Below are 16872 nucleotides of genomic sequence, written 5' to 3'. Positions count from 1 at the left end.
GGTTTCGAACTCCTGACCTCAGGTGATCCGCCCGCCTCAGCCTCCCAAAGTGCTGGGATTACAGGCATGAGCCACCGTGCCCAACTGGCTCAGAATAATTTAATTAGCCAATAGAAGGTTGCACTGATTGGGTGCTTACTATAAGCCGAGCACTATTCTAAGCATGTGATGTCTATGCATTCTGTTCACTGAAACTCACTGTCATGGGTGAAACCAAAATAGGAAACCAGATTGGAATCAAAAGTTATACCAAGGCTGGGCGCAGTGCCTCATGCTTGTAATCCCAGTATTTTGGGAGGCCAAGGTGGGCAGATCACTGGAGTTCCGGAGTTCGAGACCAGCTAGGCCAACATGGTGAAACCCTGTCTCTACTAAAAATACAAAAATTAGCCAAGTGTGGTGGTGCGTGCCTGTAATGCCAGATACTTGGGAGCCTGAGACAGGAGAATCACTTGAACCCAGGAGGCGGAGATTGCAGTGAGCCGAGATCGCGCCATTGCACTTCAGCCTGGGTGACAAAGCGAGACTCCGTCTTAAAAAAAAAAAAAGTTATGCTCAAATGCCTCTGCTGAAAAATACCTGGATTCTGAGAAAAGGTCTTAAAGAAGGCCTGTTGTACAAAGTGGGAGGTCGTGCCATCCCGTCTGTCATCACAAAAGAAGTAAACCTTGAAAAACGGGTAAGAAGAGACGCACCAGCTGTTCAAAAACATGGAGGGCCTGCCTGTCACAGGTAGGTGCTCTTACTGAGATCATTGCAGAGACTATAAAGACCTTTGTTACCAAAGGCTTTGTTTTAAATTTGAATTATCTTAAAAATGTATGAATGGCTCAGGAGTAATATGTTGTAGAATTAAAGGTGATGGGTAAGACTTTGGCATCTGACCCAGTTTTCCTCACCACAGGTGTGTCCTTCCATCATCTTGGGGGACTTCAGTGTCCACATGGAAAGTCCACCTATGACCTGGGCTGCTCAACCCTTCCTCCAGCCCACCCCAGCCACACATACCCGTGCCCACCCAAAATTGCTCTCCTCCAGAGTCACTAATTTCAGCATCCTGGACCATGACCTCCTCTCCTCCCTACTGGCTCCCACTCCTCTGGCTCTGTTGACTTCATCAACCATACCCACCTAATCCAGTTTAGATTCTGTAGCCTGTAATTTCAGTAACACGCTTGCTAATACCCATACTTTATCTGCCGCTCTGTTTTCTTGACACCTACCTGACCACATTCCCACTTTGTCCCCCAGCACCCAAAAGCAGCCCAGCATTGCTGGAAAAAAAAAAGTCACTACAGGGCGTATGAGGACTCCCGTAAATCCACTGTAACCTACCCCCTAGTGAGACCTTGACACTGTCCAGCAGGCTTCCTGTGTTCCTCTGATCAGCTCACTCTACCACTTCTTTCCCAATTACGTTGTTTATTTTAGAGGCAAGGTCTGTGTTGCCCAGGCTAGAGTGTAGTGGTGTGATCATAGTTCACTGTAACCTCGACCTTCTGGGGTCAAGTGATCCTCCTGCCTCAACCCCTGGAGTAACTAGGATTACAGGTGTGTGCTACCACACCTGGCTAACTTTTTGTAGAGATGAGGTCTCACTGTGTTGCCCAGGCTGGCCTTATCCTCCTGCCTCAGCCTCCCAAAGTGCTGGGATTACAAAAGTGAGCCACCATGTGCAGCTACCCTTCCCAATTTAAGACCTTTTCTGATTTCAAATCCTAACCCCCTTTCTCCCTCAACTGAGGACTTTGCCTACTAGTACACAGATAAAATTAGAGTTATCAGAAAAATGCCCTCAAATTCCTGCTTTCAAACTATGAGAGAGAGGTCTGTCTCCCTTCTTATTCTGGTTCCTTCTCCGTTGCTCAGGATCCTTCCTTTCTTTCCTTCTGGTAACTTTTACCTGTGTTACCCATTCTGTCTTCATGTGTTCACTGGGGCCCTCGCTCCCTCCACATGCTCAAGTCCATCCCATAATAAAGCTCATATTCCAGCTGCTGCCTTGCCAACTGCTGCCACAGTTTTACTCTCCAGAAATGTTCTCGCTTCCGCTTACAGTCTTCCAATCTGGTTTCTGCACCTATCATTTCACTAAAAGCTTTCTTGAAGGTCACTAACAAGTCCCTAAGTCCAGTGGACATGACCATTTGCTTTTTAAGACCACAAATCCTAGATTTCCTTCTGTGTTCTGATGTGTTCCTCTGTCTCCTGTATCTCTCACGCTTTCATCCTCTTACCTAGCCAGGAAATGTTGGGTTGCATCAGTGCTCAAATCCAGGCCCTCCTTTGTTTGCTGTATACTAGGGTTTTACTCTCTTGTCCAGGCTGGACTGCAGTGGCACAATCATAGCTCATAGCAGCCCCCAAGTCCTGGACTCAAGTGATCCTCCTGTCCCAGCCTCCTAAGTAGCTGGGACTACAGGTGTGCACCACCATGACCAGCTAATTAAATTTTTATTTTATTTTTTGTAGAGACAGGGTCTTGCAGTTTTGTCCAGGCTGGTCTCAAACTCCTGGCCTCCAGCGATCCTCCCACTTTGGCCTCCCCCAAGTGCTGGATTACAGTCATGAGCCATCATGCCAGCCCGTTCCTTTTTCTTAGTTACACCAAGCTCATGCCCCCTCAAGGCTGTAAACATTTGTTTCCTGTACCTGGAATGCCCTTTCCCCTGGATATTTGCCTGGTCTCTGACCAAATGTGAGACCTTGCCTGATTATCCTATCCAAGAACGGTTGTCACAACTCTCAGACCCACCCTGTTTCTATGCTCGTCTTGCTACATTTTCTTCATAAAACTTAACCACTCTGTAAAATTGTCTTATTTCTTCATTTTCCATCTCCCGTATTGGAATATAAGCACCAAAAAGGGCAGGTTCACCTGCTCCGGGGCCTAAAGCCTCTGTGACTTTAACCATCTATATGTGAATGACTCCTAAATTCATATCCAACCCTTACCATTGAGCTCCAGACCTGTATATATAATTGTCTACTCAACATTTCCAAGTAGTTTTTTTTTTTTTCTTTTTGAGACGGGAGTCTCGCTCAATTGCCCAGGCTAGAGCGCAGTGGCACAATCTCAGCTCATGGCAACCTCCGCATCCCGGGTTCAAGCGATTCTGCCTCAGCCTCCCAGTGGCTGGGATTACAGGTGCCCACCACCACACCTGGCTTATTTTTCTGAATTGTTAATAGAGACGGGGTTTCACCATTTTGGCCAGGCTGGTCTCGAATGCCCAACCTCAAATGATTCGCCTGCCTTGGCCTCCCAAAGTGCTGGGAGCACTTAGCTTATCTTAATGATACTGCAAACTCAATAAATCCAAAACAGAATTTGCCCTGCCTGCATGCCCCACCCCAACCCTATGGTAACTGGCATCACCATCCACCCAACAATAAAACCTAAAAACCTAGGAGGATTCTTGGACTCTGCTGCTTCCTTTCCTTCCTTAACTAATTCTTCACCAAGCTGGGTTGATTGTACCTCTTCATCTCTTTTCTTCCTTTCTTTGGCCACTTCGTTGTCCAAGCTAGATCACCTACACCATTAGGTCTTAACTAGTTCGCTGCATTAGCCTGGCCGGTTTCTCACTTGATGTTCACTCCAGTACCCCCACCTCCAATACATTCTATATGTAATTGCAGGGATGATCCATTTCAAAGCATAAACCTGATGAAGCCTGGCGCAGTGACTCACGCCTAAAATCCTAGCACTTTGAGAAGCTGAGGCAGGAGGACTGCTTGAACCCAGGAGTTCAAGACCAGTCTGGCAACATGGCGAGACCCTCTCTCTAAAAAACTGAAAAAGTAGCCAGGTGTACTGGTGCGCACCTATAGGCTCAGCTACTTGGGAGGCTGAGGTGGGAGGCTCATTTGAACCCAGATCAAGGCTGCAGTGAGCCATGGTTGTGCCACTGCACTCCAGCCTGGGGGACAGAGCAAGACCCTGTCTCAGAGAAAAAAAAAAGAAAACTGATGAATTTTGAAAATTTTTATGAAGATGGGGGGGTCTCACTTTCTTGCCAAGGCTGGTCTTAAACTCCTGGCCTCAAGGGATCCTCCCACCTCAGCCTCCCAAAGTGCTGGGATTACAGGCGTGAGCCACTGCACCTGGGCGAGAAACTAGGTTTTTAAAAGCTTGAAATAAAAGCAGAAAACGCTCAGAAGACGTGTTCATTGAATTAGGGCTCAAGAAACAAAATTTCTATTTAGAGATGTTGCTTTAGGTAACAGTGAAAGCCAGCTGGAAGTGTCTATGTAGCGGCCTTTAAAGATCAAGAGTCAAAACTTTGAAGAGCCTGTGGACTCAGAAGGTAAGTCTTGCAGATGTGCAAGGGGTGTCCAAGGGGAGGAAAGGTGAATCAAAAAAAAAAACTTTTTTTTTTTTTGAGACGGAGTCTCACTCTGTCACCCAGGCTGGAGTGCAATGGCACTATCTCGGTTTACTGCAACCTCCACCTCCCAGGTTCAAGCAATGCTCTTGCCTCAGCCTCCTGAGTAGCTGGGATTACAAGCACCCATCACCACGCCCGACTGTTTTTTTTTTTTTTTAATTAGAGGTGGGGTTTCACCATGTTGGCCAGGCTGGTGTTGAACTCCTGACTTCAAGTCATCCACCCACCTCAGCCTCCCAAATGGATCAAATCTTGAGGAAACCTCCCCTACTTCAAGGAGTGAGAGGAGAAGCCTCTTCAAAAGGCAACTAAGAGGCCGGGTGCATTGACTCACGCCTGTAATCCTATCACTTTGGGTGGCTGAGGTGGATTGATCGCTTGAGCTCAGGAGTTCAAGACCAGCCTGGGCAACATAGCAAGACCCTATCTCTGCAAAAATAGCTGGGCATGGTGGTGCGTGCCTATGGTCTCAGGTACCTGGGAGGCTGAGACAAGAGGATTGCTTGAGCCCAGGAGGTTGAGGATGCAGTGAGCCGTGATCATGCCACTGCACTCCAGCCTGAGTGACACAGGAAGACCCTGTCTCAAAACAACAAAAACAAAACAAAACAAAAAAGACCAAGCAGTCAGAAAGGGGGAAAAATCAGTACAGTTTAGTTTTCAAAGCAGACAGGAGGGAAATTGTCAAAAATGCTAAATACTTAGCCAGGAGGGATGAATGAGTAGAGGAAAAAGAAAAAAAAAAGTATTTGGTTCAAAAGTCAAAATGATATAAAGATGTACATTAGGAAATTCTGCTACTAGTACTGTCCTTGTCTATTCCATTCCCTGCATCATCCCCCACACCTTTAATGAGGCAAACAAGTACATATTATGGAAAAGGACATTTTGATTGGTCTGTTAGAGAAGGTTATTGGTAATTAAGAATAGTTTGATTTGGAAGAAGGGGAGAGAGCAGAAGTTGCACCTCAGTGTTAAAGAATAAAATGGGGTGGGGAACGATTTGTTGAGCACAGGAGTCCCAGACGGTGAGCTAGGGAGCCAGCGTCTATTTTTGCTATTGCATCTAACACCTGGGATCATCAGTCACATTTTATAGGTGAGAAGACTCATGTGCTGAAAGATAAGTAACTTCCCCAAGTAACACAGCTAATAAGTGGTAGTGCCAGGAATGGTTGGTGAAGAGGCAGACAGAAAATGAGGACTCCATGTTAAGGAGTTACCAGGGCAAGTGAAGATGTTCATATAGTGGAAGAGACCTAGGCATTTACAAACAGGAACAACCCTCAGAGGAGCTGAGTGCAGTGGCTCATGTCTGTAATCCCATCCATTCGGGAGGCTGAGGTGGGAGGATCACTTGAGGCCAGAAGTTTGAGACCAACTGGGCAACATAACAAGACCCCGTCTCTATGTTAATAAGTAAACAAAAGTAGATGAAGGCAATGGCATGTGCCTGTAGTCCTAGCTACTGGGGAAGCTGAAGTGGGAGGATTGCTTGTGCACAGGAGTTCAAGGCAGCAGTGAGCTATGATCGTGCCACTGTCTTCTAGCCTGGGTGACAGACCCCATTTCCTTTTTTTTTTTTTTTTTTTTTGAGACGGAGTCTCGCTCTGTCGCCCAGGCTGGAGTGCAGTGGCGCGATCTCGGCTCACTGCAAGCTCCGCCCCCCGGGTTTACGCCATTCTCCTGCCTCAGCCTCCCGAGTAGCTGGGACTACAGGCGCCCGCCACCACACCTGGCTAAATTTTTTTTGTATTTTCAGTAGAGACGGGGTTCCACCGTGTTAGCCAGGATGGTCTCGATCTCCTGACCTCGTGATCCGCCCATCTCGGCCTCCCAAAGTGCTGGGATTACAGGCGTGAGCCACCGTGCCCCGACAGACCCCATTTCTAAGAAAATAGCCTGAGACAAGGTTTTGAAAAATAAAAGAGGAGAAGGGAGACAGAACTGGGGTGATGAAAGATACAAGACAAAATTATCGAGCAAGATCTTGTCCTGAATGAGGAAGAAGACTCGGGTAGAAACTTGTTTGGAGGAGGAAAAGTAACCGCAAAGTGAAGCAGAGGAAGAAGAAAGGGCTAGAAGACTGAGATCATTGAGTTTACAATGGGCAGGGGTGTGCATGCTCTGGTTTCTCTTCAGATTGTATTAATCTTTCCACCTTTTACAAGGGGCATTGGTGGAAAATGAGGAAAGTAAGTTTATCACAGTATATCCAAGCAATGAGTGCGTGGGAAGCACTCTCCAAATAAAGAGTGGGGAGTTTCATGGAGCAAATTCTTCATCTTTCCAGAACTATGATTGCCCTCACCCCCAAAAACAGTTTTCTGCAGTTCAAGAGGGGAGGTGGAAGAAGACTTCGGTGACAAGCCCAGGTGACTGACAGGCTTCTCTGATGGCCTGAATATTCTGAAATTGGCACTGTAGTCAATTCTGACAGCCAACTCTGGAGTTCAGGTGGAGACATGAACAAGCCAGGGAATAAGGACCCCGAGGAGGTGTGGAGGAAGAGGAAGTATAGTGTCAGAATCTAATGTGTAGCATGGCTATTGTGGGCGGTATTTCTCTTACTGGGCTAAGCTCCTTTCGGGCAGCATTTATTCATCCAGCAAACATTTACTGAGCACCTATGCTATGCCAGGTTTGGAGCTTAGTGCCAGGAACAGAGACATGATCTCTTGCCCCGAGTTTGCCATCAATGACCAAGGCAAGCAACACTGAATTCTGGTAAGAGTTTTGAAACAAGCCAGGAGGTCTCAGCATCTAGCCGGGCATGGTGGCTCACGCCTGTAATCCCAGCACTTTGGGACGCTGAGGCGGGTGGATCACCTGAGGTCGGGAGTTCAAGACCAGCCTGACTAACATGGAGAAACCCCGTCTCTACAAAAATAAAAATAAAATAAAATAAACAAAATTAGCCAGGCGTGGTGGCACATGCCTGTAATCCCAGCTACTCAGGAGGCTAAGGCGGGAGAATCACTCGAACTCAGGAGGTGGAGGTTGCAGTGAACGGAGATCGCACCATTGCACTCCAGCCTGGACAACAAGAGTGAAACTCCGTTTCAAAAAAAAAAAAAGAATCCGGGAGGTCACTCAGCATCTAAGAAAGCCCAGAGGTGGGGAGGGAGAACACCATTATGGGTGCTCCATAGGTTTTTCAGTAAATCTGTGAATGAAAACAGGAACGGGAAGATGACTGGAAAAGAAGTTATTGTCAAAGAAAAGATCCTGAAGCCTTGAGATCTAAGCATGTACTTTTTTTTTTTTTGAGCCGGAGTCACACTCTGTTGCCCAGGCTGGAGTGCAGTGGCATGATCTCGGCCCACTGCAACCTCCACCTCCTGAGTTCAGGTTATTCTCCTGCCTTAGCCTCCTGAGTAGCGGATTACAGACACCTGCCACCACGCCTGGCTAATTTTTGTATTTTGAGTAGAGATGGGGTTTCACCATGTTGACCAGACTGGTCTCGAACTCCTGACCTCAGGTGATCCACCTGCCTCAGCCTCCCAAAGTGCTGGGATTACAGGTGTGAGCCACCGCGCCTGGCCCTTAATCATGTACTTTTAATATTCTAGAAATATTATGGCTATTGGAAAAGGGAAGTTAACTCTCAGCAAATAAACTAGGAGTTCAAATTGAAATTCCTCCACAGGTCTCATTTCAGTAAGGCACTCGGAAACAGGTAATTTCAAAGCAGCACAGTACTGGGCTCAAGCAATCTTCCCGCCTCGGCCTCTCAAAGTGCTGGGATTACAGGCGTGAGCCACCACACCTGGCTTGAGTGTCTTTAGATTCCTCACATAAAAGGCAGAGAGCTAGGAGTTAAGTGCAGATGGAGAGGGTGCAGGCACCCGGCTCTTTTTGTTTGTTTTGTTTTTGAGACAGGGTCTCTGTTGCCTAAGCTGTAGTGGCACAATCATGGCTTACTGCAGCCTCAACATCCTGGGCTCAAGTGATTCTCCCATCTCAGCCTCCCAAGTAGGTGGGACTACAGGTGCACACCACCAGGCCCAGTTAATTTTTGTGTTTTTTTAAAGACCGTGTTTCATCATGTTGCTCAAGATGGTCTCCACCTCCTGAACCCAAATGATCTGCCCAGCTCAGCCTCCAAAGTGACGGGATTACAGGCGTGAGTCACCGTGCCCAGCTGAGACACCTGGCTCTTAACAGCTCCAGATGAACCCCTTCCTGTATGATCACCCCACTGGCACTACAGACCGAGCAACATAGCAAGACCCTGTCAAAAACATAACAAAACAAAAGGGCCATTTGAGTGTCTCTATTTCTATCTATTTAATTTTTTTTATTTTTTGGAGACAGAGTCTCGCTCTGTCGCCCAGGCTGGAGTGCAGTGGCGCGATCTTGGCTCACTGCAACCTCCGCCTCCCGGGTTCAAGAAATTCTCCTGTCCCAGCCTCCCAAGTAGCTGGGACTACGGGCACACGCCGCCACGCCCGACTAATTTTTTGTATTTTAAGGCCGGGCGCGGTGGCTCAAACCTGTAATCCCAGCACTTTGGGAGGCCGAGACGGGCGGATCACGAGGTCAGGAGATCGAGACCATCTTGGCTAACACGGTGAAACCCCGTCTCCACTAAAAAATACAAAAAACTAGCCGGGCGAGGTGGCGGGCGCCTGTAGTCCCAGCTACTTGGGAGGCTGAGGCAGGAGAATGGGGTAAACCCGGGAGGCGGAGCTTGCAGTGAGCTGAGATCTGGCCACTGCACTCCAGCCTGGGCGACAGAGCCAGACTCCGTCTCAAAAAAAAAAAAAAAAAAAAATTTTGTATTTTAGTAGAGACGGGGTTTCACTGTGTTGCCCAGGCTGGTCTCAAACTCCTGAGTTCAGGCAATCTGCCTGCCTCGGCCTCTCAAAGTGCTAGGATTACAGGCGTAGGCCACCGCATCCAGCTTACTGGGGGCGCAGTAAATGCCGATTTCCCTTGGGTATCTTCATTTCTCCTTAGAGCCGAGCTCTGTGCGAGGCGGGCAGGAGTGGGTGGGGCGACAGCAATAAGAGTAACAGCAAGCACACACACGGCCTTCTAAGTGTGCCAGACACCGCTCTAACACTGAATCCGCACAACCAGAAAGGCAGGCCTTTTTTTTTTTTTTTTTAAGAGATGGGAGGGTCTCCCAGTGATGCCCAGGCTAGTCTCGATCTGCTGGCCTCAAGCGATCCTCCCGTCTGGGGCCCCTACAGTGCTGGATTACAAGCGTGAGCCACCGTGCCTGGCCAGGGCAAGTCTTAATGTAGCTCTTTTCAGACAGGAAAACTAAAGTGTAGCGCGGCTAAATAACGTAGGAAGCACCAATCATGTTTCTGGTCAAAGAAGCGAACCACGTCAACTCTCAGGCAGAAGCAGCCGAGATTATCCGCAGCCGGCAGCGCCCAGGGCGCCCGGAACCCAGAAAGCTGGACCGCCTGAAGGAAGTCCCGCCCCGCCCCGTCCTGCACCGGCCTCCGGGTTTCCGCTTCCGCTCTTCCCAGGTCCGGTCCATCCTGGCGGGGTCGCGGGGTCGGGATGGCTGCTGGAGGCGATCATGGTTCGCCCGACAGCTACCGCTCACCTCTTGCCTCCCGCTATGCCAGCCCGGAGATGTGCTTCGTGTTTAGCGACAGGTATAAATTCCGGACATGGCGGCAACTGTGGCTGTGGCTGGCGGAGGCCGAGCAGGTAAGGGACCCTGGGCTGAGGGGCTGGGCCGGGAGGGACGGGCCCGCCCCAGCACGTGCCGGGCTCTGTGCCGGGCTGGGCTTAGCCACCCCGGAGCTGCGGTCGGGCTATTTTCAGCTGGGTGTTCCTTGTCCTGAGGAGCTGCGGCCCCAGGAAAGCAAGGGCAGGTGGCCCGGGAGCCGCCACCTGTTGCCTCACGTGTTCTTAGTCCGAGAGGATTCGAGACGCGGCGGAGGCTGGGAGAAATTCAGCCTGTAGTTTCAGAGAATTCACCTTGGTCATCCCCGCAGGAGTACGCTGCTAACCACAGACACCGAGCGCTTGTTTCATACCGTTGTGCTCATTATTTCACGCATCTTTTCTCGTGTAATCCATGAAGATCTTGCAGGCTTGATGGTGTTTTTCCCACATTGCAAAGGAGAACACCACGCCCGGACAGCTTGTTGTTTGCCCTAGCCCATGCAGCTATTAAGAGCGGAACTGGGATTTGAACCTGGGTGCAGTCCAGAGCCTGAGCTGAGCACGTAGCCCCTTGGTCTTCCACAGTGCCTATATAGTTAGTGACAAGTGACAAGACTGGAATGCGTCTTTTGTAGGACACCATTTCCTCCTCACTGGCCTGCGCTTTGCCTCTGAGGAGAAGACTCCAGGTAGGGGTTTATTAAACGGGTTTTATAGTTTCTTTTCTGAGGGCTGTTTGAGAACTCCTTAGCCCAGCGGTTTCAGAAATAGCTCCAGAAGAGTTGAAGTAAACTGAAGGTGATCCAGAGAGTGATAATGTTTCTCCTTAAGTTTCAGAGGAAAGTGCCACAACGAGCAAGTTGGCAATGCCCTCTCAAACGGCACAGTAAACACGGAAACAATTTGAGTTTGTGTCTAGGACCTGTACAATGGAACTCTCGAAACAGGAAACTTTCGTTCTAGATTCCCTGCCCTCCCCTTAATCACTGCCCTCCAAAATATTGGGCTATACACTACAATAATAGCAGACATTCATATAGTGCCTTCTGAGACCCAGGTACTGTCTTTTTTTTTTTTTTTTAATTATTATTATACTTTAAGTTCTAGGGTACATGTGCCTAACGTGCAGGTTTGTTACATATGTATACTTGTGCCATGTTGGTGTGCTGCACCCATCAACTCATCAGCACCCATCAACTCGTCATTTACATCAGGTATAACTCCCAATGCAATCCCTCCGTCCTCCCCCCTCCCCATGATAGGCCCCGGGGTGTGATGTTCCCCTTCCCGACTCCAAGTGATCTCATTGTTCAGTTCCCACCTATGAGTGAGAACATGCGGTGTTTGGTTTTCTGTTCTTGCGATAGTTTGCTGAGAATGATGGTTTCCAGCCAGGTACTGTCTTAACGGTTTACACATGGTCGCTCATTAATCCTCCAAACAACCCTGAAGAGTAAGTATTAAATACTATTACTGTATCTATTTTACAGATGAAAGAATGGAGCATCAAGTTAATAAACTGTTGGCGTAGATAGCGATAGTAGTAGACCTTAATCGTGTTGTGGTTTGTGATGTACTAGTGTGTACTCTTTCTATTTCATCTGATACTCCACTCTGTAGATGAGGGTAGTGGTACTCAAGACTTTGCCAGGGTCGCCAAAGCTAGTAAATGGCTTCACGCTGGAGTTGAAATGTAGAGTCTGAGTATGTCTTCTTTCCTCTGTTTGCCTGAAACACATACACTTTCGGCTTTGGATTATCTGTTAGATCAAATTTACCATAAATTGCATAATAACTTAGTAGCTAAGAAAAAACTTGGAGAGTAAGAGATTAGGAGGAATGCAGAAAATTCATAGTAAGGAAAGTATGAATTTTGAAAAGATACATTGCTTGAGGGGAGGAAGCAGTATGGCCATGCTGCCCTCTGCTGCTTTGCTTTGGAAGGAGCCAAGAGGTGTCCTGTCTTCTGTGACTGTAAAGTTCCAGGCAGTTCTGCCACATGTGGCTGCCGAGTACTTGTAAATGAAGCTAGTGTGACTGAAAAACTGACTTTTTGCTTTTATTTGTTTTTGTTTAGTTTTTGAGACTGTGTCTGGCTGTGTTGCCCAGGCTGGAGTGCAGTGGCACAATCTCGGCTCATTGCAACCTCTGCGTCCTGGGCTCAAGCTGTCCTCCCACCTCAGCCTCCCAAGCTGGAACTAGAGGTGCACGCCACCATGGCTGGCAAATTTTTGTGTTTTTTTTGTAGAGACGGGTCTCACTATGTTTTCCAGTGTGGTCTAGAACTTCTGTACTCAAGCGATCCACCCACCTTGGCCTCCCAAAGATGTGAGCCACCATACCTGGCCTGACTTTTTGCTTATAAATATTTTCCAATACTTTTTAATTAATCAAATTAAATTGAATAGCCACATCTGGCTAGTAGCTCCTCTCTTGGATAAAAAAGGTCTAAGATGTAATATCCTTCCCCCGAGTCACTGTTTGCAAGTTTCAAGTGAGGTTTAAATCAGTTTCACCACTGTTTATATTCAACCCTTGGATCCAAGTTCCGAGCTGCCTGTGGGCTGCCAGCTGTTTTTTGCAGCCTAATTTTTCCTGTGATGGATGAATGTAAGACATTGACGTGTTTGTTTTCTCATCAGTATCTCCTGAAATTGCTTTCAGTTGCACTCATTTGCTGTACATAATTTCCTGGCAAAACTACTTGCAGAATTCTTAAATTTGGTTTCTCTAAGTAAATTCATCTAAGTAACATGGTCACCACCATGCCAAGCACTAAGGATTAAGCAATAAATAAAACAAAGCTCCTCAAGAAGTATTCATTCTAGAGGGAAATGACAGGTTAATAAATATGTAAAAAATGTCATGTGGTTTTTAAGTGCTGTAAATAAAACCAGGCCAGGGATAGAGAGTGACACAGAGGGTGTTTTACACTGAAGTCAGGGAAGACCTCTCTGAGGAGATGACATTTGATTCCAGAGACCAGAATGTGTGAGGGAGTGAACCTAGCAGAGGTCTTGGGCAGAAGGAACAGTCAAGAGCAGGATTATGTTGTTTTATTTCTTGGAGCTTTCTTAGAGTATACTTTACCATGATTCATTGAGAAAGTCTCCCACCACCCCTCGACCCCACTACCCCTGGCCAGTGTTCTTTCAACTTGGTTGCCTTAAATTTTAATTTAAGGGTTGGGAGATAGGGTATTGCTGCTAACATGAATCAGTTTTTTTCCTTGGTGCCACTTCATTCAAATAACTGTGACACTGAGTCTATTTTATTTTATTTTGCCTATTCTGCAGACATTGGGTTTGCCTATCACAGATGAACAAATCCAGGAGATGAAATCAAACCTGGACAACATAGACTTCAAGATGGCAGCTGAGGAAGAGAAACGGTTACGACATGATGTGATGGCTCACGTGCACACGTTTGGCCACTGCTGTCCAAAAGCTGCAGGCATTATTCACCTTGGTGCCACTTCTTGCTATGTTGGAGACAATACTGTAGGTGCCCGTGTTGTTTATACTTAAAACTCAGTCTCTAGAATGTATTTGTCAATTTTATTTGATGTTATCCAGTTTAGGAAGTGAAACTATAGATCTCTTTTTTTTTTTTTTTTTTTTTGAGACAGAGTCTCCCTCTGTCGCCCAGGCTGGAGTGTAGTGGCGCGATCTCAGCTCACTGCAGGCTCCACCTCCCAGGTTCACGCCATCCTCCTGCCTCAGCCTCCCGAGTAGCTGGGACTACAGGCACCCATCACCATGCCCAGCTAATTTTTTTGTATTTTCTTAGTAGAGACGGCGGGTTTCACCCTGTTAGCCAGGATGATCTCGATCTCCTGACCTTGTGATCCGCCCGCCTCATCCTCCCAAAGTGCTGGGATTACAGGTGTGAGCCACCGCGCCAGCCATATCTTTATTTTTAAAGGTATCTTGGTTGAAAATGCTGAGGAATTTTTTCAGCTTTTACTCTCCTTCCAATCTAAACTGTAAGCACCAAATGACCTCTATAAAATAAGACCTACAGATCCTGCTTATGCATTGGTTTGCTGGATGTAAGCCAAGGCCTTAGCATTTTAATGGCTGAGATAATTTTTCAAAGGAATTTTTTTTTTTTTTTTGAGACAGAGTCTTGCTGTGTCACCCAGGCAGGAGTGCAGTGGTGCCATCTTGCTCACTGCAACCTCTGCCTCCCAGGTTCAAGTAATTCTCGTGTCTCGACCTCCCTGGTAGCTGGGATTACAGGCACCCGCCACCGTGCCTGGCTAATTTTTGTCTTTTTAGTGGAGAGGGATTTCACCATGTTCATCAGGCTGGTCTTGAACTCCTAGCCTCAGGTCGTCTGCCCACCTTGGCCTTCCAAAGTGCTGGGATTACAGGCGTGAGCCACTGCGCCCGGCCTTCAAAGGACTTGTAAAATCCTTCGAAGACCTTTGAAGGACTCTGAAGTCCTTCAAAGACCCTGTCTCAAAAAAAAATGCTTTGACACAGGGTCTCGCTTCTGTCACCTAGGCTGGAGTGCAGTGACACGAACATGGCTCACTGCAGCCTTGACCTTTTGGGCTCAAGCGATTCTCCCACCTCAGGCTCCTGAGTAACTGGGACCACAGGCATGTGCCATTGCACTGGGCTAATTTAAAAAAATTTTTTTTTTTTTTTGGAGACAGTTTTGGTCTTGTAGCCCAAGCTGGAGTGCGACAGCACGATCTTGGCTCACTGCAACCTCCGTCTCCCAGGTTCAAGCGATTCTCCTGCCTCAGCCTCCCTAGTAGCTGGGATTACAGGCGCCTGCCACCACGCCCAGCTAATTTTTTTTGTTTTTAGTAGAAACAGGGTTTCACTATGTTGGCCAGGCTTGTCTCGAACTCTTGACCTCAGGCGATCTACCTGCCTCAGCCCCCTCAAAGTGCTGGGATTACAGGCATGAGCCACCACGCCTGGCAAATTTTTAAAATATTTATAGAGACAGTGTTTCACCATGCTGCCCAGAATGGCCTTGAACTCCTGTGTTCAAACAGTCGTCCTGCCTCAGCCTCCGAAATCCTGGGATTGCAGAAGTGAGCCACCGCACCTGACCTAGCCTGTGCTCTTAATCAGAGTATACCCCTGGGGGTTGAAGTTAGCTTCCAGATAAATGTCCAATTTGGGAATAAGCCAGTAATTTTTAAGTTGCCCCAAATGCTTTCATTTAGTCTTAAATGAAACAAAATTAAAGGCATCTTTGTGTAATTGGCGAGTCAGGTAACGGGAGAACAGTCTTCTTACTTGGAAAATCCTTTAAACAGTACCCAGTGTGTGGATGGGCTCAGTAATTACTGTATCATATCGACATGTGTTGGAGCTACCTGAAAGATGTACATCTTAAGATAACCTTCCTCAAAAGCAGCTTTACGTTTCCTAAACCTTGATATTCTGGGTCATTCCTTTCCTTGTTAGCAACTGTAGGCAGGAAAAAACCGAGAAGGCTGGGTGCGGTGGCTCACACCTGTAATCCCAGCACTTTGGGAGGCCGAGGTGGGCGGATCACGAGGTCAGGAGATCGAGACCATGCTGGCTAACGGTGAAACCCTGTCTCTACTAAAAATACAAAAAATTAGCCGGGTGTGGTGGTGGGCACCTGTAGTCCCAGCTGCTTGGGAGGTTGAGGCAAGAGAATGGCATGAACCTGGGAGGTGGAACTTGCAGTGAGCTGAGATTGCGCCACTGAACTCCAGCCTGAGCGACAGAGCAAGACTCCCAACTTAAAAAGAAAAAAAAGAAAAAAAGAAACAGGGGAGGAAAGTAATGGAATGTGCCATATGGAAGTTTCTCAGAAACTCAAGCACTCCTCTGGGAAAATATAAACCTTGTTGACTTACACATTTTCCAGTCATTTTTTTTTAATTGAAAAATTTTTTAATATTGGAGAGACAGTCTTGCTCTGTTACACAGACTGATCTTGAACTCCTGGCCTCAAGTAGTCCACCTGCTTCAGCATCCCAAAGTCCTGAGAATACAGGCATGCGCCACCATGCGGGGCTTTATAAGTATAAAGGTTTTGTTCCTTATAGATCCCAGTAGTACTGTTAAGCTGACGTGCTTTTCAAACAGTAATCAGGAAAGAACAACTTGTATTAGTATTTTCTGGCATGCTTAGTGGGTTGGTAATGGTGATATAGGCTGGTAGCTGAGCAACCCAGCGTTTTTGGCCAAAAAGTGTTACGTAATAATATTGTTTGAGCAAAGCTGCTTAATATAAGATCATTGCATTTTCTTTCATAGGACTTGATTATTCTGAGAAATGCACTTGACCTGCTTTTGCCAAAGGTAAGGAGTTGGGGGATGTTTCCTACCGACCCTAGATTCCTCATGTTAGGAGATGGGCGCCAGTTACAACTAAATCACAGTGTAAATTTTTACATAGAGCATCAGTTTTTCAGGTGAACGACAACCCTGTGTTTAATCTGTAGAACTAATTGTTTCTCCTCCTTGTCCTTTCTTCTCTTCCTCCTCTTCCTCCTTTCTTTTTCTCTTCCTCCTCCTCCTTTCTTCTTCTTCTTGAGACAGGGTCTCATTCTGTCAAGTGGCGTGATCATGGCTCATTGCAGCCTCCGCCTCCCAGGCTCAGGCAATTCTGTCTCCATCTCCCAAGTAGGTGGGAGTACCGGTGCATGCCACCTCGCCTGCTTAATTTTTTGTAGAAATGGGTTTTTGCCATGTTGCCCAGGCTGGTCTCAAACCCTGAGCTCAAGGGATCCACCCGTCTTGGCCTTCCAAAGTGTTGGGATTACAGATGTGAGCCACCGCACCTAGCTGTCTCTTTAAAAGACTCTAAGTGAATGGTTTTTAAAGCATAGCCTTTTTTTTTT

General features: G+C 47.2%; 1 protein-coding gene across 2 annotated transcripts in view; it reads left to right on the top strand.

Moving 5' to 3' along the window:
- Nucleotides 1-9862: 9862 nt before the first annotated feature.
- Nucleotides 9863-16872, top strand: part of ADSL (adenylosuccinate lyase) — a 22180-nt gene continuing 15170 nt past the window's right edge. For both annotated transcript variants that reach the window (XM_011964164.1, XM_011964162.1), the window contains exons 1-3: nucleotides 9863-10067; nucleotides 13325-13528; nucleotides 16286-16330. In XM_011964164.1, the coding sequence (XP_011819554.1) occupies nucleotides 9915-10067; nucleotides 13325-13528; nucleotides 16286-16330 (402 nt within the window). In that variant the 5' untranslated portion in view covers nucleotides 9863-9914. The remainder of the gene's footprint in view (nucleotides 10068-13324; nucleotides 13529-16285; nucleotides 16331-16872) is intronic.

The sequence above is a fragment of the Colobus angolensis genome, unplaced genomic scaffold (genome assembly GCF_000951035.1).
Source record: "Colobus angolensis palliatus isolate OR3802 unplaced genomic scaffold, Cang.pa_1.0 Scaffold65, whole genome shotgun sequence".
Classification (NCBI taxonomy): Eukaryota; Metazoa; Chordata; class Mammalia; order Primates; family Cercopithecidae; genus Colobus; species Colobus angolensis.
Note: the sequence above shows the minus strand (reverse complement) of the source record. Positions and strands in the feature narration are given on the sequence as shown.